This window comes from Mobula birostris, chromosome 13 (genome assembly GCF_030028105.1).
Source record: "Mobula birostris isolate sMobBir1 chromosome 13, sMobBir1.hap1, whole genome shotgun sequence".
Lineage (NCBI taxonomy): Eukaryota > Metazoa > Chordata > Chondrichthyes > Myliobatiformes > Myliobatidae > Mobula > Mobula birostris.
In genome coordinates this window covers 55980881-56005303 of record NC_092382.1, presented here as the reverse complement: position 1 = coordinate 56005303, position 24423 = coordinate 55980881, and the positions used below count along the sequence as shown (strand labels likewise).

The 24423-nt window shown below is 41.4% G+C and overlaps 1 protein-coding gene across 1 annotated transcript in view; it reads left to right on the top strand.

Moving 5' to 3' along the window:
* LOC140207944 (scavenger receptor cysteine-rich domain-containing protein DMBT1-like) overlaps positions 1-23428 on the top strand; it is a 57971-nt gene extending 34543 nt beyond the window's left edge. Inside the window, exons 6-16 of the mRNA XM_072276482.1 lie at positions 2534-2848; positions 3465-3779; positions 11452-11766; positions 13514-13831; positions 13911-13985; positions 15429-15740; positions 15871-15906; positions 17398-17514; positions 18336-18443; positions 20364-20474; positions 21371-23428. Coding sequence (XP_072132583.1) covers positions 2534-2848; positions 3465-3779; positions 11452-11766; positions 13514-13831; positions 13911-13985; positions 15429-15740; positions 15871-15906; positions 17398-17514; positions 18336-18443; positions 20364-20474; positions 21371-21384 — 2036 coding nt within the window. The 3' untranslated portion in view covers positions 21385-23428. The remainder of the gene's footprint in view (positions 1-2533; positions 2849-3464; positions 3780-11451; positions 11767-13513; positions 13832-13910; positions 13986-15428; positions 15741-15870; positions 15907-17397; positions 17515-18335; positions 18444-20363; positions 20475-21370) is intronic.
* The last annotated feature ends 995 nt before the right edge of the window (positions 23429-24423 follow it).

Below are 24423 nucleotides of genomic sequence, written 5' to 3'. Positions count from 1 at the left end.
GACCATCTCGGCCATTCTAGTCCGTGCCGAACTCTTACTCTCACCTAGTTCCACCGACCCGCACTCAGCCCATAACCCTCCATTCCTTTCCTGTCCATATCGCTGTCCAATTTAACTTTAAACGACATCATCGAATCTGCCTCAACCACTTCTGCTGGAAGCTCGTTCCACACAGCTACCACTCTCTAAGTAAAGAAGTTCTCCCTCATGTTACCCCTAAACTTTTGCCCTTTAACTCTCAACTCATGTCCTCTTGTTTGAATCTCCCCCACTCTCAATGGAAAAAGCTTATCCACGTCAACTCTATCTATCCCTCTCATAATTTTAAATACCTCTTTCAAGTTCCCCCTCAAATTTCTACGTTCCAAAGAATAAAGACCGACTGGAATAAATACGCTGTCCGACTATCTGCCCCTCTGGACCTTTGCTCCACACCCATGCTGATCCTGTGTCTGCTGCCTCAGCTACAGCGCTGCTGGTTGCCTTGATCTCTCTTCTAGTAAAGCCGAGCTCACGCAGCCACTTCTGGAAAGTGAACGCAATAAAGCCACGGCAACCTACTTCGAATGGATAGCATGAGACATTCCCCCGTCTGTCGCTGCACTCTGACATTAATTCTGCATACTTGGTTAACTTGTGCTCATGGGCTTCATCGATGTTGTTTTCACAGGGGGCTGTGAGTTCACCAATAACCACTTCTCTACTGGTGTCAGACCGTGCGATTATATCTGGACGCAATGTGGTGAAGGCTATTTGCTCCGGGAAACTGCCTTTTCCGTCCAGGTCGGCCTTGACACACCAGTCATTGGCTGAATAAAGTATGCTTGATCGTGGGCCTGCGCTGTACACCCTGGACTTGGAGCCTTCTTTCACAAATGATATGCGATGTTCTGTGCAGCATGGGGCATGAGATAAGTTGTGCTGCAGTACTCTCTGCTCAACCGCTTCTGTTGCAACTTTGAGAACGGTGCTATGTCTCGAAGTGTACATGGCGCAGGAAAGATTGACTCTGCATGCAATCAAAATACTTTGAAGTGTTCCCTTCTCGCCGCAAGCAGCACATCTGTCTGTCTTATCTTCATACCAGGTGCTGAGGTTGGCAGGTGTTGGGAGCAGATCGTATGCTGCTCTGCACAGAACAGAAATGCGGAGTGGTTCCATCTGCCACAGAACATTCCAAGATAGATGTCGTTGTTCAACACTTTCCCACCAGGTCCAAGCCCCCTGTTTGGCCAGGACTGCTGTTTTGGCTAACATCTTCTCCTCTTCTACCTCTCGTATTTCTTGTGTTACAAGCTCACGGCGCTCCTCACCTGTAGAGGACAACCACCATTTGTGGGCTGTCCAGCCAAGTCCCTGGCGGCCTAGCTGGGTAGCCCCAACCACCTCCTTGTCCTTCAATCTAGACTCTGCCTCATCAATTGCTGCATGGGCTGACAACTTCCTGCCTGATCTCACAACCGGCTGGGTGTTGGTGATGACAGGGTCTTTTGAGTCTCGAAGCATCATGAATATCTTACCTTGGATACCTTGAACTCTTCAACAAGGGATTACACTGGGATGGTAAGCTTTGTCTGGCTACTATGGATTGCGGAATTGGTGAGGCTGCTCGGTACGCTAAGCCACTTCTTCACATACTTGCTGATCTTCCGTTCCATTGCATAACGATTGTAAACATGATAAAAACCTCAGCAGAAGAATAAATAAAACATCAACTATATAGCTGCTAGTCCAAAGACAGATGCCTTGTGAATTCCCCGTAATATATAATCATCAGCGGACAATTTTGGGGGGCCTAACGTGAATGACAACTTGAAAGTTGCTTATTAACCTAAGAAATGAGTCGTCAGTGAAAGAAACAAACATGAAAATAGACAATGGAAAAGTGCAAAGAAAATAAACATCACAAGCAAAGACTAACATCAATTTAATCGCCAATAACGAAAGAGAAAATCGAAAATGCCCCGTCTGAGTGCACAATATCTGATTGCAGGAAGTATCCTCAAATATTACATGTAAATAGATAGATAGGTAGATAGATAGATAGATAGATAGATAGATAAATATGATGCATATGCATATTGTCCACTGAGTGGGCAAGAACAGCATGGGTGGAATATGATGCTGGTATTTTCAACTTCGACAAAATGTAACATTTAGAGTGATGGGCATGAAACTGTGAACGATCAACAAAATCAGGAGTACTGTATAGAAATCAGGTAAGGAAACACTTTTTCACCTGCTCGGCCCAATGTTTGAAACAATAGCACTGATTTTGTTATAAACCTACAAAAACGCGAGGTTCCTGTCGTGGTGTATGCAGATTATTCACAACACTTAAAAATGCATTGGGAAAAAAAATGATTGTGTGTCAATCAGATAAAAGATATACTGGTCTACATTGTGCCATACTCTGTTATTTTCGCGAAGCTCTGCCGAGCAGATGCTCTGGATAGTGGTCCGATCCTGTGCAAGTTCTTTTAATTAGTTTATGTTGAGATTAATTAACTGAATTCAATTATTAATACAACAGGGAATTCTGTAGCACGACTCGTTGATGGGGACAGCAGATGTTCTGGCCGGGTGGAAATTCAGCACGGGGACCAGTGGGGAACACTTTGTGATGAGTACTTCAGCTTGGAAGATGCTGCCGTGGTCTGTGAACAGCTGCAGTGTGGTGCAGTAAAGGAAACTCCCAGAGATGCATACTTTGGCACAGGAAACGGGCCGGTGTGGAAGGATAACTACATTTGTTTGGGCAATGAGTCCCGATTAGCTGATTGCCAAGTCTCAGCGTGGAGTCAGATCAGCTGTTCGCATGGAAATGACGCCAGCCTAATCTGCACCGGTGAGCTGTTGAAACATTAGTCTGAATGAAATCCTTCTTTGGTCGAAAAGATATCCATAACAGAGACAAAAAAAAAGAAAAAAAGAACAATTGAATGCATCCAAAGTTTTCTGCAAAAATATGCCACAAATCTAATTTTTTTTTGTGGCTACAGTCTGTGTTTGCAATTTGGACTGTTTTATTTTGGATACACAGACCTTGAGTACTACAGTGAATCAAACTAAAATTTGAGGAGAAATTATTGTAAAGTGCAGAGAATTATGTCAATTGGTGTTTCAAGATAGTAATTTTTGTACCATTTTAAAATCTGCAAAAATAAAGATGTAATATTTGCAGGTGAGTTAAGTCATATTATAAACAGTTGAAAAAGAACAATGAATTATAATAAAACTTTAAATGGCTCTCTTTATGTTCGGCGAGTAAGAATAATGCCTGGGACCGCTACGTGTGCGTCTTTTTTTATCCTGCGGAGGGAGAAGAGAGGTTAAATGGCTTCTGGGGAGATTGCCTTGTAGGAAATTAGTGTATAAACTAATATTTGCCGCTAATAGCTGAAAGTATCTGGGATACATTGAGTAATTATTAATTGTTTTACACAATCTCATCCACATTGTAGATGAAATGTGGTCTCTGCGGCTGACCGAAGGGGGAAGCCGCTGCGACGGCCAGGTGGAGGTTTATGATAATGGCAGATGGAGCAGAATACAGGATAACTTTTGGACTATCAATGAAGCCAACGTCGTCTGTAAGCAACTGCGTTGCGGTGTGGCCACATCCTCCTACATCGCCTCGGGGTACAGAGGGAAAGAAGGGCCCGTGTGGGTGACCGACCTTCAGTGTGAAGGAAACGAATCTCATCTCCAAAATTGCAGGACATCCATATTCAATCGGTCTTCCTCTGACTTCATCGGCGTTGGCGTCCTATGTTCAGGTGAATAGCATGGAAAAGTGGAAATTGTAATTTTTAATATCGTGTGGCTATTAATTATTTAGAGAGATAAATTTAGAAATACTGAGACTTGCAGGTATTTATATCTCCATTTCTCTCATCAAAACGGCGTTATCAATCATATCTCCTCTTGCAGGGCTTCCAATTTATTTCCCCAACCACAGCTCCTACGGCAGCTCCGCTCCTAAAACATACGAGCGAATTTATTGTAATCAATTAACCGACTAGCTAGTACAATGTGGGAAGGTGCATAGAAAACTGAACACGATGAATAAAAACGCATTTACCCGGGCAAAATGTGCAAAATTAATTCTGCTTCGCTGGAACTACGAATTTACTTCATAGGCTTTCAACGATTTATTCATAATTTAGGATATATACTGAAAGGGATCGTCCTGGCAGTTCGACAATTTTGCTATTGATTACAATTAAATACTGGGAGTTCTACCTGCCTTCTCCCTCTCTCTCTCTCTCTCTCTCTCTCTCCCTCTCTCTCTCTCTCTCTCTCTCTCTCTCTCTCTCTCTCCCTGCTACCCCCCCCCCCCCCGCCCCTTGCTTATTCCCTCCGTATTATTGCTAGTCTCCTAGTTTATACTTTTCAAAATCAGACTTCCATTCAGGTCTGAAAATATGATGATTTAAGTTAAAGCGATGGCACGATCAAGAGCCGCGGGGTACTGTTACAGCTTGGCCAGACCCCGCTTGGTCTATTCTGTTAAGTTCTGGTCACCATACTGCAGAGAAAATGCGGAAACTATCGACAGAGTGCAGAGGAGATTTACGAGGGTTTTGCCTGGATTGGAGACTGTGCCCTGTGAGAATAGGTTGCGTGAGCCCGGCTTTTTCTTCTTGGAGTGACGGGGGATGAGAGGTGACCTGATAGAGGTGTATACAAAGATTAAAGGAAATATATTTTGGGTCATTTGTTCGGAGTTAAATTGTACTACAACCGGATATTGTTTTAAGGTTCTTTGGAAGTCGATACAGAGGGGGTGGAAGGGGTAAGTTTTTTACAGAGAGTGATGGATGCATGAAATGCACTGCCGGTGATGGATGCGGATAAAATAGGGTCTTTTCAGAAACTCTTAGATAGGTACATTAAGTTTAGTAAAATAGAGTGCTATGTGTTAGGGCATTTATAGGCAGTTTATAGAGAAGGTTACATGCCAGGGACAACTGTTTTTTTCGTTCTGTGCTTTAAAAAGAGGAAATTGAGCATTTAGTTGAACAAGGAAGGGATTCTGGAGGGGGAATTTGAGAGAGGAAATTTGCAAAGAAGTGTAAAACGAGGCGATGGTACTGACGCCTGGCAGTATTTCTGATCGGAACCATTAGGGATAAGGACTCAAATAAATGTTCAAATAGGACGGAAATAATTATATTTTACTTCTAATATTTTTCGCTACATCTCTTAATGAAGTAGTTTGGTGATATTTTCGTCCGTGCACTAATACCATTTTTCATGTAATATTTTTTTTTCTCTGCATCAGTAAGTCTAGTCACCAGGAGTGTCGGAGAGAGATCGATTTTGTGATATTAATTCAAGATTAATTGTCTGTTATATTCTGTAGATTTTCTGGGAACAACATCATTTATAATAGAATCCAACACGTTCCAAACCACTGACGATCGGTAAACTGGACTATAATTCTCTTTCCTTTGCCTTCCTCCCTTCTCAGAGTGATACTTCCCGTCCTCCAGGACCATACCAAGGTAGATACTTTAGAGAAAAAAATAGGTGCAGGAGTAGGCCATTCGGCCCTTCTAGTCGGCACCGCCATTCAGTATGATCATGGCTGATCATCCAACTCAGAAATGCTTTCTCTTCATACCTCCGATCCCTTTAGTGACAGGGGCCATATCTAACTCGCTCTCAAATATAGCCAATGAACTGGCTTCAACTGTTTCCTGTTTTAGAGAATTCCAGAGATTCACCACTCTCTGTGTGAAGAAGTTTTTCCTCATCTCCGTCCTAAAAGGCTTCCCCTTTATCCTCAAACTGTGACCACTCGTTCTGGACTTCCCCAATATCGGGAACAATCTTCCTGCATCTAGCCTGTCCAATCCCTTAGAATTTTATACGTTTCAATAAGATCCCCCCTCAATCTTCTAAATTCCAACGAGTATAAACCTAGTTCATCCAGTCTTTCATCATATGAAAGTCCTGCCATCCCAGGAATCAATCTGGTGAACCTTCTTTGTACTCCCTCTATGGCAAGATTGTCTTTCCTCAGATTAGGGGACCAAAACTGCACACAATATTCCAGGTGTGGTCTCACCAAGGCCTTGTACAACTCCAGTAGTACCTCCCTGCTCCTGTACTCGAATCCTCTCGCTATAAATGCCAGTGTACCATTCGCCTTTTTCACCGCCTGTTGTACCTGCATGCCCGCTTTCAATGACTGGTGTACAATACACCCAGGTCTCATTGCACCTCCCCTTTTCCTAATCGGCCACCATTCAGATAATAATCTGTTTTCCTGTTCTTGCCACCAAAGTGGATAACCTCACATTTATCCACATTAAATTGCATCTGCCATGAATTTGCCCACTCACCTAACCTATCCAAGTCACCCTGCAACCTCTTAGCATCCTCCTCACAGCTAACACTGCCGCCCAGCTTCGCGTCATCCACAAATTTGGAGATGCTGCATTTAATTCCATCGTCTAAATTATTGAGATATATATATATATATATATATATATATATATATATATATATATATGTATATGTATATATATAAGATGAAGTGAATCTTGAAAGGACAGGACCAAAGGATCTGTTATCTCTTCTGAAACCAGTCTCCGAATTCCGGGATTTAGTCCATTTGGTCCAGGTGACTTCAGACGTTTGAGTTTGCCAAGCATTTTTCCTTTGAAATAACACTCTCTCCTGCGAACTGATATTCACAGGTTACTAGCTCACAGCTGCTGCCTTCACAGTGCACCCCAGATACAAAGTACATATTAAGCTCATCTGCCAATTTTTATCTCAAATTCCCACCTCATCAGTGTCATTTTCCCGTGGTCTAATACGAGCGTTCAGCTCCCTTTCCCTCTTCATACAACTGAAAAAAACACGGTATCCATTTTTTTCATATTATTGGCTAGTCTGCGCTCATATTTCAAGCTTTTTTGGGTGCCTTTTGTTGGAATTTAAGAGTTCCCAATCATCCAATTTCCGACTCAATTTTTCTACTTCATATACCATTTCCTTGGCTTTTATGCAGTCCATAACTTCTTTTTGCCAGACACAGTTGCCTACCCCTACCAATTGAGTATTTCTTCCTTTGTGCGACATATCTATCCTGGCTGTCCTGCCCAGAAATTTCAGCCTTTTCTCATCTGCTGTCATCGCCGCCAGAACATTCCTCCGATCCATCTGCGCAATTCTTAATTTGTCGTTCGTGTAATTTATATATCCGGATGCATAACTGAGGAAAACTGTCGTTGCATGACCAGACCGGATTTCGGTAAATCTGATTTCTTGGTCGCCCTTCTCGTACCTGCAGACGAGCAGACAAGCTCTATATATTTGGACAGCAAAGGGGACGTCGGGGAAGACAAAAGCGACGGGTATCGGATGCTTCTCTTCGGAGGACTGAGCAGAGTTGAAGAACATATCTATGTATCTGAATGAAAACACCGAGGTTCTCACATACTTCATATAATTAATTATAGACGAGTGTGGACGTACAGAATCACTCAGAATCTTTCGCAAAACGAAAAATTAGATGAAACATGAGATTCGCAATCTGGCGAGGACCAGAAAAGAGGCATACAAGACCGGTGAACAAGAAAGTTACAGGTGGCCGTGGTACTTTATGCAGGAAGAAATGTAAAAGGTGAAGGGGATTTCCACACTAAGCATGAACCATAGAAACATAGAAACATAGAAAAGCTACAGCATAATAACAGCTGCTTCGTCCCACAAAGCAGTGCCGAAAATGTCTTTACCCTAGAAATTACCTTGAGTTACCTATAGCCCTCTATTTTCCTGAGCTTCATGTACCTGTCTCGGTGTCTCTTAAAAGGCCCTATCTTTTTCGTCATCACCACCGTCGCCGGCAGCCGATTCCAAACACTCACCACTCTCTGCGTTAAAAAAAAACAAAAAAACATTTACCCATGTCATCTCCTCTGTAACTAGCCCAGGCAACATCCTTGTAAGTCTCCTCTGCACCCTTTCTATGCTTTTCACATGTTTCCTGTAGTGAGGCGACCAGAACTGAGCACAGTACTTCAAGAGGGGTCTGACCAGGTTCCTATATAGCCACAACATTACCTGTCGGCTCCCAAACTCAGTCTTACGATTTATGAAGGCCAATGCACCGTAATCTTACTTAACCACAGAGTCAAACTGCCCAGCACCCTGATTGTCTAATGGACTCGGACCCCAAGATCCCTCTGATACTCGGCCCTGCCGATAGTCTTACCATTAATACTTTATTCTGCTATTGTATTCGAACTACCTAACAAAATGAACCACCTTACATTTATCTAAGTTGAACTCTATCTGCCACTTCTCAACCCAGTTTTACATCCTATCAATGTACCGCTGTAACCTCTGACAACCCCCCACACTATCCACAACACTCCCAACCTTTGTGTCATCAGCAATATTACTAACCCATCCCTCCACTTCCTCATTCACAGCATTTATAAGATTCACGAAGAGTAGGGGTCCAACAGATCCCTGAGGCACCCCGCTGGTCACTGAATCCACAAAGCAATGTCCCCTTGGATCCCCTGTCTCCTTATTTTCTAATTAAACCTTTCATCGTGTACTTTTTTAAATGCCTTGCTGAAATCCATGAAGCAAGCTCGACCATTTTGGACGGGTTTGCACAGTGTAAAATCAAGCGACGTAGTGGGAAAAAGCTTCGCTTCCAGATGGGTTCAATCCACTTTATGCCCGCTTTGACTGTCAAAACATGGGCGAGCCATCAAGTATTCCCGGAGCCCCCGATAATTCTGTGATTCAAGACTGTGAGGCTGACATGCAATTAGCGTTCATGAGGGTAAACTCACCAAAAGCATACGGCCCAGAAGGGATGGCTGGCCAACCAGTTCAGAACTGAGCTGATCAACTGCCTATCGTGCTCTTTCGCATCTTGCTTCGGCAGTCTGATGTCGCCACCAACTTCAAGTATACTTCACATACTGGTTTCTTAGGAGAACCTGATGATCTGCCTGAATAACTATCTGTCAGTTACAATGGCAGCAACAATGAAGAAGTGTTTCAAGAATTTGCTAATGGGACATATCAACTTCTGCCTCAGAGGAGACTTGTCCGGCCCAAATTTTCCTACCGGAGCAATAGGTCCACTAAAGATGTCATCTCACTGGCTCCTCATACTATCCAGGATTATCTGGACAGCAAAGATACACACATTGCAGGGTTGTTTCTTCACTGCAGATCAGCATAAAATGCCACCATCCCCTTAAAACTGATCAAAAACTCGAAGTCTGTACCTCAATAACTACTTATACAATTGCATCCTGGACTGCAGACCCGGTCAATATGTTCCCAATGGCAACAACATCTACTCCAAAATCTCCATCAGCACAGGTTCTCCAAATGGTTGCGAGCACAGCTCCGTGTTTCCTTCGCGTTACACTGTATGACAAAGTACAGCACCTCTGCCATACTCAGATTTGCTGACGACACCACTGACAAAGTTGATGACACAATAGCATTTTGAAGGGATATTAAACATCCTGAGGAGCGGTGTCACAGCACCAACCACTTTCTCAAAGTCAGCATGACAAAGAGGAGGTATTGAGTTCAGGTGGAGGAAACCACCGGTCCATGGGTCAGGCCTCAACGGAGCATCAGATGAGGAGAAGGTCAGCAATTTCAATTACCTGACGACCTGTCCTAGACTCAACACAGAACTGCAATTATAGCGAAAGCACAGCGGATCCAGAGTTTCTTGGAAGATTTGTGTATCGGACCGCAAAGCGTTCCAGCGTGTGGTCAAAACTGCCCAGCGGATTATCGGCACGCAATTGCTCACTGTTGAGAACATCTACAATGAACGCTGCCTGGGCAGGGCGAAAAACATTATCAAGGATGCATCTCACCCCGACCATGGACTTATCGTTCTCCACCCAACCGGTAGGCGCTACAGGAGCCTCCGCTCCCGCACCAGCAGGCACAGGAAGAGCCTCTTCCCTGAGGCTGTGACCCTGCTGAACCTCTCATCACGGCGCTAAACAGTATTGAATCCATATAGTACTGTCTCAGTACTTTTATATTTGTGTGCTGTAACACTTATTTTACTCGCAGTTATTTTGTAAATAACGCTATTCTTTGCATTTCAGGTCAGATGCTGAATGCATTTCATTGGCTTTGTATCTGTACTCGGTACAATGACAATAAAATTGAAACTAATCTAATCTAATCTAGTTTCGAAGATTCGGCATGGTATTTATTCTGAATTTTGATGAACACAACCTAGAGCCATCAAACGGTCTTCTTATGAAAAGACATTCTAGTGAACCTCCTTTGACGCCCTCCTTGTTCAGCAGATCCAATCTAAGATGAGGGGCCCAAAATTGCACTGATTACTACTTGTGAGGTCTCACCAGTGCTTCACATAGTCCCAAAATTACATCCATTGCACTTGTCTTGTTATCCACCGGCTCACACCAGTAAACTGTCGTCTGGAGAATCCTGCACAGGGGCCCCCAAGCCCTTCTGCGCTTCTTTTCTTTTTGTATTTTCTCTCCAGTTAGGAAACAGTCAAACCTTTCTTTTTTTTCTACCAAAGTGCATGAGCATCCACTACCCAAAACTGTATTGCATCTGTCATTTTTGTCCACTCTCCTAAACTATATTTGTGTTTCTGTGTCCTATCACCTCCACAAATCTGACTGTCCCTCCAGCTACCTTCATATTGTCTGCAAACGTCTGAGCAAATTCATCAACACAATCATCCAAATCATTGACACATAACGTGAAAGGAATTGGTCCAATCACAGACCACTAAAAACACCACGTGTCACCGGCGGACAACGGGAGAAGGTTCCCTTCATTCCCGATCTTTGCCTACTGCCAATCAGCGACTGCTCTGTCCATCCTAGAATATTTCCTTTAATACCACGGGCTCTAACTCGTTAAGCAGCCACATGTGCGGCAGGTTGACGATGGCCGTTTGAAGATCCAAGTACCGCAAAATCAACCGCTTCTCCTCTGTCGATCCTACTTATTATTTCTTCAAATAATTCCAACAGATTTGTCAGGCAAGTACATTTGTCAGACATGTGTTTGTCTTCTGCCTTCTCATTAATAATAGATCCCGATATATTTCCAAACACTGAGATCAGGCTAACTAGTTTCCTCGTTTGTGCGAAAGGCAGGAAAATGGAATAGCAGCAGATGTGGGAAAACGTCCAACTACCAGCCTCTGAGTTCCGTCCTTAATGATAGAAGCAACTCTGCGTTTCTTCATATGTTGTATTCATCCAAACTTTTACATTTTATACTTGGATTTCAAACATTTTCAAATTCTGGAATAATTGTTACATCATGGCACAGCTCTTTTTAAGAGCAATAATAATAATCTCAGAATCATCTTTAGAAACGAGAAGCCGGTGATGTTTCTACTTTCCAATGTATTGATTTACTTTCCATATTACTGTTCGATAGGCCACTTGCAGTTACGACTCTCCGGAAGTGAAGATCCATGTGCTGGTCAGCTAGAGGTTTATTACCGTGGATCTTGGGGCATGGTTTGTGACGACTCCTGGGATCTGGTCGACGCCAACGTGGTCTGCAGACAACTGGGTTGTGGATATGCTTTGGAGTATAAAACTCACGGTTACTGCGGAAGACGCCCTCCCCCAGTTTGGTTAGATGAAGTGAGATGCTCGGGTAACGAAACATTTCTCTGGGAATGTCCATCAGCACCATGGGCCGAACATGACTGCAGTCAAAAAGAAGCTGTGACATTGACATGCTCTGGTAAAGAACATTTCAATTTTCTTTAAATTTACTTTTCTTTGTCTGTGCAGCACGCCATGACTACGGAGATGTAATAAATAATGTAAAACCGGACAGGAGACGATTGGGCCAGAATGAACTGTCTAAATGTTGATAATGCGTGGAGCACACGTACGCAGAAACATTAAACTTATTCCCTATGTATCTGGAATGTTTATATTTCCCATTACTAATGTCATAACATTAATCATCCTGATTTCAGTATTGATTCTGCCTAATAATTCTTCTGCCGTCGCTCAAGTGCTTCCCCGTTTTCTTTACTCAAGCGAGGCAAATAAATAATCTCCAGTCTATGTATCGGTGTAGTTTGATGGTTGACTGACTGTTCACCAACTCGTTACACTACTCGAGGAGCTGTGAAAAAAAAATACTGCTAGGCGTTCTTACAAAAGATAGATTCAAATATTGATCCAAATTCCTTCGACCCGTAGCAAAGTGTTTCAGACTAAAATATGCAAGCGATTCTTAAATACCTGATCTTATGATGAAATTCAATTACTTAGCAAAGCAGTAGTAAGTTGCTGTGAACATGCGAGTAAGCAGGGCCATCTAGTGACTAGAAATAACATAGCAGTCCAAATCAGGAGAGACAGAATAATACAATTTATCAAATCGGATCGATGGAAATTCCGTATAATAAAATCCAAAAAAAAAAAAGATTCAAAAACATAGCATTGTCTTTCAATTCCCATTGTTTCTTTTTCCCCATGTTTCTTTACCTCTTCTTCTCACTTACTGAATTAATTGGGAAAAAAGTCAGGAGTAAAATAATATCTGTAAACAAAATCAACTAAAAGAGCCAACGGTAGAAATTTGATACCGAGACTAGAAGGCTGTAGTGTGTCCAGAGAAGACGAATATTCTATTGAGTTGTATTGCCGCAGAAAGGAATAAAAGACAGATAACACAATCAGAGTAGCTGTGGCTAAATGAAGTGGCAAAAAGCCAGAAGCTAATGTGAGGTCAGCTTTTCCGAATTCAAAACAAGGTGATTTGCATGCGATTAAATAGTGTAGGTGATTACATTAGAATCTCCGAAGGTAATGCCTGGAATATATATTATATATATACACAAATAAATCCTAAAATCAGTTTTAAACACTCTTATCGAATCGGGGGATAGAATAAATGAAAATAATATTGTAATTTCGCCTTTATTTCATCACAGTCTGTTACTAGTCTGGATTTAGTAGGTGCGGTCTTAAGAATGAGGTACTGAGGGACAGTCAAAACACTTAACCACGTCTTTTTTTGCCCTGAAGAGCAAGTGGCGGTTTCTGTCGGTCAACATATTTCCAATGTCTCAATTCATACTTTTCGTTAAGGACAGAGGATGGACAGATTCTCCCTGCTCATCATACTTCTTCCTTAAATGAATTCAAATATTTACCATTCTCAATTGTTGGTGAATCCAATAAGATTCCAGTATCAGACGCTCGATCTTCTATTCCTCAATTTTCCGTCACTAACCCGTACCCTCCTTTCAGTAATTCAGCACAATATATCACTCCGTGCTTCCTGGGTTCGTTTAATTTTGCTAATCAATAACTTCCTACTGAATGTGCTCATTTTATTTTTTTATCTTTGTTCTACACACACACACACACACACACACGGCTAATTTCTGTTGCAGAAGTAGAAAAAAAACGCGTTTCCCATTGTATGCTAATTTTGCGACAACTTTTGTCTTCAAATGCATCCTTATCAGAGCACAAAAAGTTGCGCCTGCAGGACGGAGGTAGTCGATGCAAAGGACGAATTGAAGTGTGGTACAACAGGACCTGGGGAACAGTCTGTTCCACGAACCTTTATGGCAAGTCTGCAGAAGTGATTTGCAAACAAATGAAATGTGGACCAATGAATAATATTTATCCTGGCTCATATCAATTTGGAAAGGGACGTGGACCTATATGGTTGGATGAGATTGAATGTACTTCACACGAATCGACCCTTTGGCAGTGTCAGTCGCAACCGTGGGGAAAACACCAGTGTGACCATACTGAGGATGCAGGAGTTGCTTGCGAAGGTAAATAAGACAGTCTTATATCTATTTACGTTTTACATATTTATGTATAAATTCGTCAAAATATTTATTTTGTCAACAGAAACCAATATGACGGAAGGAATCACTGAAAGAGGCTGCTTGCAAGAAAACGCATTCTCCTCTTTCCCTTTAAAAGGTGACGAATTCGAAAACTTCTTTGCTGAAATCAGAAAACCTTGTATTAATGCCGCTATCAGAAAAATAAATTTCGTTCCTCTTGCCCTCTACGAAATTGGGCGCGCATTGACCAGAATCCTGGTTTCCCACGACTCTGTTGAGCACTGCCAAAGGGGAGTGAATTGTGACGAATTCCATGTCCAGACAGAAGATAGAGGGAGTTAATTGGAATTCCTCGGGAACATTTGTTATCAGGCAAGATTATAAATGATATGCAGGAATTGTCTTCTGACCAGCTGGACGGACTTGGGAATCGGTATTACCTTGGAAGGAGGGAAGTGAACGAGGGAAAGTATGGAGATAGTCAAAGGCGAGAGACATTGTTGATTTGGATAAAACAAATGAAGTAAATATATCTAAACCGCAGGATACATAAAGACGGTCGGGCTATTGGGCAATATAGAAAGATGAATAAAGGCTACGATCAATAGATAAAAGATATCTATTTCGTTGGAAATATGAGAAAATGAGAGAGCAAGGCATTCTGTATTACTTAACCAAAATAACACAAGTGGTTAACTAGAGAGAACATAGGACGACGTATATATAACGCCCACAATTTATGGTTGGAGTTGAAAGATGTGCATGAGCTGTATTCGAGTGTTTTTTGTTTCGCCGGTATGAACTGAAGACAAAAAACAAACTGGCTGACAGTGAAATTGGTTTTGTCCTTCATCATGTCTTTCAGCATTTCATGATGAAGTATGAGTTGAAGAGCAAGGTCTGTGACGTAATGCCTTCATTAATCGGACACTAGTGATAAGAATAAGATATGTTGCCTGTTCGATCAACAATGAATGGACTTCATAAACTATTTGTGGATATGAAAAGCAATGCTTTTATATCATTTATATTTCCATTCGTCGCATTTCAAGAAGCATGTGGGGTTTATAAAAGAGATTTACTCAGAGTCTGCCTGGATAAGAAGGAATGGAAACACTTGGGACTCATTCTGCACCTAAAATGAGTCCTAATAGATACGTATCATTAGGTGAGACAGGCCAGGTAGAGAGTCTGAACCATTGTAAAAAAAAAAAATCAAATATTAATGGACGTATTTAAGGTGACAGATGACGGCTTAAATGAAGTAGTAGAGGAAAACCTTTATTGGTAAATTGAGAATGATATTGCTTGGAGCAGGTTTTGAGGAGTGATAATAGAAATATTTACAGTTATCGTGATTAAAAGGCTTTCAGCTGGAGTAGGCAAGTGTAAGTATTTGAGCGATATCGATTATGTGAGGCAGAAGAGAGGTGGTATAATTTGGCAGTGTTGTATAAAGAAATGGTGGGCCGAGGTGCCTGCCCTTGCGTTCTATAATTAGTTCTATTTTCTCTCTGACGAACTTCTGATTCCCAGACTAATTATTAAATAAATCTCAATTTTATTGTTTCATACCTAGATGTTCCATTGCGTCTTGTTAACGGCAATCACAACTGCTCCGGAAAGCTTGAGGTCTGGTTTAATGACAGCTGGGGCACGGTGTGTGACGACTCTTGGGATCTGGCTGATGCCAATGTCGTCTGCAGACAGCTAAGGTGTGGCCTTGCTCTCTGGGCTCCAGAAGATGTTAAAATGACCCAGGCAGCCGGTCCTGTCTGGCTTGATGAAGTCAAATGCACGGGAAGTGAATCTTTTCTGTCCAGCTGTCGTTCCTCATCATTTGGTCAACATGACTGTGATCACAAAGAAGATGTCATCGTTCTTTGTTCTGGTATGCTCTATGCTTTGACTGACATTTCCAATTTCCCTCCAAATGATTTGTTAATTTCGGAATGAGAAATATCCAATATAAACACCAATAGAGATGCGTTTTCTGAAACTTCTTTGCAATATGTACACAGGTTCCGGACTGACTCCTACTGAACGCAACAATTCAGGTATGGATTTTGACGCTTACATTTCGCATCTATGCTGCAGATATCAAGAATTGATTATTCGTATTTCCTAATTGCTGAGTTCACAATGGATACTTTAGAAACTGTATGGGATCCTAATCGTCTTCTCAAATATTTTAAGCAGGAATATGCAGAATTGTTAAAAACATGATCTCCACTCCCGGTCAGACATTTTCTGTGAATCAACTAGTTGCTCGTCCAATACTCTTGAGAAAGTTTTGGTGTTTGCAGATACTAAATATTAAAGTTCAAAGGAAATTTGTTACCAAATATCCATATATCGTCATATACTGCCTTGAGATTCATTTTCTTACGGCATTCACTGTACATGTATAGAAACGCAACAGAATCTTTAAAGAACTACTCAGAAACAAGCGCGGAAAAATAACAAATAGCAAAAAGCAACTAAGTACGCAAATGCAAAATCAGAAAAAAATGTCAACAAGTTGATCAGTAAAAATTAATGCTGAGAACAAGAGTTATGTAACCCTTGAAAGAAATTATAGGTTGTGGAATCAGTTTACCACTGGAATAATTGAAGTTATGCACCCTATCAGGAGCATGGTGGTTGAGAGGTAATAATTATTTCTGAGCCCAGTTGTGAGGACCCAAGGCTCCGGTACATCGCATCAGTGAGAAGCGAGCATGGTCTGATGATTATTTAGTTATCCTGCGAAGGCGCTGCATATAATGTGTGCTCAACGGCAATAGAGTTGAATAATATGTCGGACCCGAAATAGTATTCGAGATTTGGTGACGATTTGTAACAGTGCAAGTGCTCAGTCTTATTTTTGGACCCTGCATGCACCCGTGCAGGAAGAAATAGTAAGGGTATAAGATCCCATTTCCTCAGTATTGCTCTGCCTTCATAAAGACCAATCTCGCTATGTGGGCCTGGCGTATAAGTGCATAATTGGAATGAAAATAATTCCGCAGCTGCTGGTTACAAACAGAGTGTCAGTGATAATAATTGGCAGCTTTCCAATATTTTCTGAATTCATTGAGTGTACACTTAACCGTGCACCATTACTAGCTAAATCTCTCTGTGCTGATTAGAGGCGGTTAACAAGAAATGCAAGGATAAGTACGATGAAATATTTTTTTTTCCTGGAAATGTTTTCTTATAATTAAACTCACCTTCCTTCTTGCTGTTTCAATCCAGCAATGTGCGGGGAAATGGAATTTGAACACGACGTTACTTGGGGTGTTTATCCTGATCTGATACCAGGTGGAGGAGAGAAGGTTTACTGTGCTGGGAAATACTTTTGACATATCAGGCTTTATTGTGAAATAGTCTTTGTGTCTCCGCTCCGCTCTTTCTGTCATGAAATACATAGGGATATAACTTTTAAAAATCGTGATAACTGAATGTATGATTAAGTTCATTAAAGATCGCTCAAAATTTCGTTGCATTGGATGTATAGTGTTTGTTTCGTGTTTATCGAAATACATGTTTTTATTTTTCGTTTTAAGATTTTGGAAACTGGACCCCATCCATCATGGTCACTGTCTGCATAACCCTTGGATCTGTATTCATCATTGAGTTATTGATACTGGTGACGATAGCAAGGAGACGGTCAGCAATCAGTGGTGAGGGCCAATCTTCACATCGACGTTTTATTGTGACGTTTTCAGTTTTTTTGGGGTTTCCCAAAACATGATCTTTGTGCAAACATGACTAAACTTAAATATGTTTTCATCGCTTTTGTTGGGAATTTATTTGCCTTCCGTGGGACATTTGTAATGGTGGTTTTCACTGGCCCTTAGTGATCGTGGAGTTATGATAAATTTTCATTATGTAGTAATGGAAAATGGTTAAATCTGATTTGTTAAGTGGCTACCTTACTGTGTATCTCACTGTAATACATCCATGCTCTGAACACCTGGAAGTATAAATTTCAAGAATCTGCTCTGTATCCTCGAATATTCTGATTCGGTTCTCCCAATCGAAGTAAGAGGAGGCATTTTCCCCATTCTTCATCATCTTATCATTTCATCATTCCATATTCACGATGCTGTTATATTTCTTCAACACAGCCAGGCTTTCTCTGTCATGTTCTGGAGTGACCTCTAAATTTCCATCCTGTCTTCATCCACTACCATTAATGATGGCATTCGCATCTATCTAATCATAATATTAAACTTGTCATCGATTCAAATGTGATGTGTATTCACTATTAAACAATAATCGGAAATATGCTCATTATTCCGTACCCTTCTTTTCATCTTTCTGATGCCAAACTTATTCGGTTGATTGGCCAGAGGCATCATCCACACATCGGTTGATTCAACGATCACGTTCACTAACTCTTCACCTTGACTAAGATCATTTTAATTAATTTTAGTTTAAGCATAATGTTCATGTACAAATTCGTTTATGCTGATGTTCATCCCCACTCTCTCTTTATTAGATGCACTAATGAGTGGCTATGGATCACCTGTTGACTTTTACCAAGCAATTTACGAGGAAATTGAGAATATTCCACCATTCAAGAAATTTACTGAGATGCAAGGTTCAGGTGTGTAGTATGACACGGAATCCGCTATGCACAAATTGATACCGTCTCAATTCATCCAATATTGGTAACAAAATCAAGCAATAATAATAACACACACACACACACACACACACACACACACACACACACACACACACATGGCTGTATAGGAACTTCAGAAATGAAATTGTAACAAGAAAAATAATAGTGTGATGTCATACAATAAACACAAGAGATTCTGCGGATGCTGAAAATCTTGAGCAAAGCACACAATGTTCTACTGGAACTCAGCAGATCAAGGTGCACCTATGGTGGAGAATGAACTGTCAACGTTTCGAACCAAAACACTTTATTAGCTCTGTAAAGGAGTTACAGAAGCCAAAATAAGGAGATGGAGCATGGGGAAGGAGTACAGGTTGGCAGGTGATAGGCGAGACCGGATGAGGGGAAAGGAAACCTTATGGCACGTGAGAAATTAAGTCAGAAGCTTCGAGGACATAAGTAGATGCGGTAAGTAGATGATGAAAAGCCATATAGATTGTTCGACGGCACAATAGATATGAATTATGAAGGATGCTGAGAACCAGGTATCAGCTGTCTGAGTGTGGAGTCTGGAGTGGTATGATATTACTCACGATCAACGTACGGAAACTCAATGGATAATAGAAATCTGAAGCATACTCTGCCAGCATCTGCTGATATAGTCTCCAATATTTCAGAGTATTAGAGGCATTTCCTTTCTTCTTTCCTGAAATAACTCGCACTTTTCTCAGCAATTCCGAATTCTGAACTTTTCCCTGTTCGCCAGTAGAATGCAGAACGGAGAACATTGAACATCGAGCAATATGGCACAGTACGGTTCCTTATGCTCACGGTGTTGTGCCGACCTGTTAACTTACACGGGATCAATTTTGCTCTCCCTTCCTACACATTCTTTAGTTGCTTTCACATAAAGCAATGGACCACATGTGGCCACATAAAAGTTTCTTAAATGGCCCTAATATATCTATCTCCAATACCAGCGCGAAAGGGCGTTCCACGCTTTCACCCCTATCTATCTAGCAAAATTACCACTGACAACACTGCGTTCTTTCTTCGAATCAGGTTAAAGGTAGCTTCCTCATATTAACCACTTCCGATCTGGGAAAAGCCTCTAAGGAGGAAAGGTCCAGCTCGAACAATCTATACTTATAAATTGTTGCCCCTAGTTCGGGAATCATTGTGTTCAATCTCTTCTACACTATCTCTGAGGATTCATACCTTTCTAAAATGAGCTGACCAGAACTGAGCGTGATATTCTGAGTGTGGTTTAAGCAGGTAAATTATGTCGCTGACTATCCTCTCCAATATTTTACCCACCACGAACTATGGTTCACTCTACCAAACTTTCCAAGGACGTACCGACTCACATTCTTGCACGAAGACATTTAACTAGGAACTTGAACTATTTTCCCTATAAAAATGTTCTGCTAATTGGATGACGACTTTAGTCACTTCAGCTGATTTTATTTTTGCTTAATATATCGACTGAACTGTAACCGATAACATTAACTGTCTCCACTTAAAGGAAGGCCGGGATAAATACCTTTGCATTGTATTACTTTATCAATCTATCTGTCTTTCTATCTACATATTTCCTCATTCTCCTCCAGCAGGCTTGTCTTAGTCACCTTCATCCGTCAATGAAAGCGTTAACAAGAGCAATACACAAACGAGTTAGCAATAAAATCGATTCCATAAACATATATCGATTGTTTCATTAGCAATTGAAGGCGGAACGCGCATCTTCCTTTTCACTTTCTATTGAACGGTATTCAACGATTATGCCATTTAAGGTAAAGATGATACAGTCATTGACGCGATGATTGAATGATGTGTTCATTACAAAAACAAGAAAAATACCAAACAAATACCTTGATGATCTCTTTCATTGAATTTTAGTTACTGGATCCATTCCTTCCATTAATGAAGCCGAATATTACACCAACGACTATCTATATAGTGCATGTCATGATCTACAAGACCCTGAAGGGTTGTTTTCCAATATTCATGGTCAGTCCACTTATTTTCATTTTGCTCTACTTTGGTTCAATCAGTCTGTAATCATAACCCAGCAAAGAAAATTGTCCTTCTATGTGTGTATTGATGTGATTGAACAATCTCGTGGTTTTGTGAGGATCTTGCGTTACAGGAAGAGTGTTAATGAAGTCTGTAGTCAGCATTCAATTTAATAAATCATTGATTTCCTCCTTTTAAATTACTTTGAATTATAGTCCTTTAAAAATGAAATAAATGAGCATGTTCGGAGTATGAGAAAATAGTTCATCATCCCAAGTAATTTGTTGTACAGCGGCAATCGGCAGAAATAAAGTTTTATATATGATCGCTCCATGATCTGGTTCCTGACGATCGCAATGATGTTGTGAGTGACATAATTTATTGCTCAGACTGTGTGAACGTGACGGACAGTGGTTGTGTTGATATTCTGCTACCCTGAATTGCCGATATTGTTCAGAACGAACAAGACGAGTTCTTTCCTTTCTTCTAGCCTATCCACAGTAACCAGAAATATATATTCATTGGTTGCCTTGTATTTTCTGATGTATTTTTGTGTCTGTTTAACACTCTGTTTCCAAAAATACATCAAGTTTCCGTCAGTGGCCTATGAGAAGCTCTGTTTTTATGCGTGCAGAATATGATTTCCAAGGTTAAAGCGAATTTTGTGACATTGCACACTCCACATGTTCTTTTAATATGCTACTTTTTAAAAGTCGAAGCGGACTGGTTGTGTAAGCCAGAAATATTGCAGACAATCTGTCGCCAACAATGGATGTTTCAAAGAAATTGTTTGTTTTGACTCCACATTGAACATTGTTCCAAAAGTTACTTTGTTTGGTGAAACTGTGTTTTTCTATTCAATTTGATGCCCCTCATTTTCGCTCGAACAGAGGCCCAGTCGTAGATTCGCTTGCATCTGGCTTTCCATGTTTTCTCTTCGACTGACAGCAATGATGAAATGACCGACAGCACACCAGGATTTCCAAATCACTTGCAGCTCGAATCGTCGACGGTTCATTCCCATACTTCACATCAGCCCGTTGAAGACCAAAAAAAAACTAAATGTGCTCTCTTTTGCTTGCACTTTCTATATGTTATTGTCTGTAAAGTACGCGGTTGTAGAATTGTTCAATATATACACAATAAAGGGTGCGGTGCTCAAATATTAGCAGCAGACTATGGAACTAATATAATAAATGCGGGAAGAATTCCATATGATTGTTTTGAATTAAATTGTACATTTATATTGAGGTAGCATACTTTGGCGATGCTTGTAATCCATCTTAAAGTGATTGCTACTTTCAGTGCGATTACTTTGCTACTTAAAATCTAGATACCTTAATATATTCACGAAAACAATATTCTTATCGGTGTTGGCATTTAATTGCAATCCCTTTTATACAACAAGAAATAACTTCGAAGTATTTGTCAGGTCAAATTTATAAAAAAGTGCACAACTTCTTCTACTATTGAGAGTATTGATTTTACATTAAATAAAACGAACAACACCTGATAGCATGTCATTTCCTCCTATCCAGAAAGATAAATCTGCAGATTTTCATATTGTTATTTTCTATTGCTCTATTCCCTCTAACGGACGTATTGATAAAGACAGAGAAACACGGAAATCTACGGCACATTATAGGGTCTTTGGCCCAGAGTGTTGTACCGATCATATAAACTGCTGTAAAAACTGCTGAGAATTTCCCTGCCGCAAGGCTCTCTATTTTCCAAGCTTCATCTACTCATCTCACTTGAAAGAACCTATTTCATCAGCATCTCCCACCTTTGCTGGCAGTGCATTCTGCTCACCCGCCACTCTCTGTGTGGAAAAACATACCCCCGACATTACACATGTACCTTCTTCTAAGCACCTTAAAACTATGCGAACTCGTTGTAGCCACTTCAGCTCTGGGGGAAAAAAGTCTCTGGCTATCCACACGATCAATTCCTCTCACCATCTTTTACACCTCTATCAGGTCACCTCTCCTTCTCCGTCGCTCCAAGGAGAAAAGGCCGGGTTCACTCAACCTGTTCTCATAAGGCCTGCTCCCCAATCCAGGCAACAGACTTGTAAGTTTCCTCTGCACTCTCTCCATAGTATCCACATCTTTCCTGTAGTGAGGTGACCAGAACTGAACGTAGTACTCCAAGTGGGATCCAACTATAGACGTCTCTTGCTGCAACATTACCCCAAGGCTCTTGAATTCACTCAATACCACGGTTGATGAAGGCCATCACGCTGTACACCCTCTTAACAACACTGACAACCTGCACAGCAGCTTTGCCTGTCCTATGGGCACGGAGTCCAAGCTCTCGTTTATCCGTAACACTGCCAAGACTGTTATGATTAATGATATGTTTTCTTCAAATTTGACCTACCGCAATGAACCGCTTCACATTTATCTGAGTTGAACTCCACCTTCCACTTCCCAGCCCAATTCTGCATCCTATCAATGCCCTGCTGTAATCTCTAACAACCCTCTGCTGGGGTGAAGGGGTAAATACGGGTATAGACGAAGAACAATGATTAATTAATGATCAATCACTTTATGGGCGCCTTAGCTTACTGTTTTGGACAGTCAAGAAGAAGCTTTACCCAGCAACCAGTGACGTACTAGTCATTGTTGTCTAAAGACAGGCAAAGGCTCAAATAAGGAACTATCTGATCTTGCAGAAGCAGCTCAAGGTACAGCTAAATATGGGAAGTATAATGTAGGGGCTAGGATGTTCTGGAGAAAAGGGGAAGGGTCCAAATGAGGAACTGAGGGGCTAGCTTTGGCTTAAAATAATTATAACTAACTGACCAATGATTATTTTACATCTAATTGTATCTTAATATGTGATTAAAATGATTCTAATATTATCTAAATTTGTAATCGTAAGATTTCCTGCTACCTTATCAATGTTATAAATTGTGGAGAATTGTTTAATTCGAGGGCAGTGTCTGGAGTGGTTCTTTTGGGAAATCAGTCTGTAACTTCCCCCATAGCATGCTATGAGTAAAGAATAAAGATTTGAAAAAGAATTACGTGTGTTAGTGTTTTTTGTAGTACATTTGTTTTTGCATCGGGTCCGATCGAGTACGACAATTTGGCGAGCCAGCCAGGAGTCCAAGACGAGGTCAGAGGTCTCGTGAGACGGCGTCAGCGGTCGACTCGGTGGCGGTGACGTGAGACAGGTGGGCCCACAAGGTAAGATTTACCTTGACCTCTCTCATTAACTGCCCACCCTGACGATCCCCTCATCTGGCGGCTAATCATCTGACGGAATCCTTTCGAAACCTGAGTTGAGGATCGTCCGAGTACCACAGTTTAAAAGAAGGGTTCGAGTCCCCGATGAGGTATAAGGTAAGGTAAGGGGTTAGAGTCCCCGACAAAGGTAAGGTAAGGGGCTAGAGTCCCCAAAGAAGTATTGAGAATATTAAAGCCTGCCGGTGCTAACAAATTGGGCAGCGGATCATTGGAAGTGATCTGTTACATTTTCTTTGAGTGTGTTACAGCAAATTGGTCAGCGGGTTAGTGGCAGTAACCTATTACGTTTTGGAGCTGGTAACCATTCTAATTGGCGCGGGGGCGGTGGGTGCGGGGCGTGTAGCGCAGTAAGTTGACCAGCAGAGGGCAGAGCGGACGTTTGGTCAAACACAGGGGAAGTGGCTCTCCTCTGCAATCTGTCCGGATGCTGTAAATACGTTTTGGGGAACATTGTGACAATTTGCCTGTCTCAGCACCCTGCTATAGACGGGTTGTTAAGAGGGGAAATACCCCACGCGAAGGTCAGGACGTTGAAGTGGATGCAGAGAGACACAGCACAAGATTAACGGGGAGTAGGGGTTATAGATTATAAGGTGGTATAACCGCACTGTGGAGTATCAGCACGCAGCCTCAGGCGGTTTTTAAGAGACGAAATCCCCCACGCGAAGGTCAGGACCCTGAAATGAGAG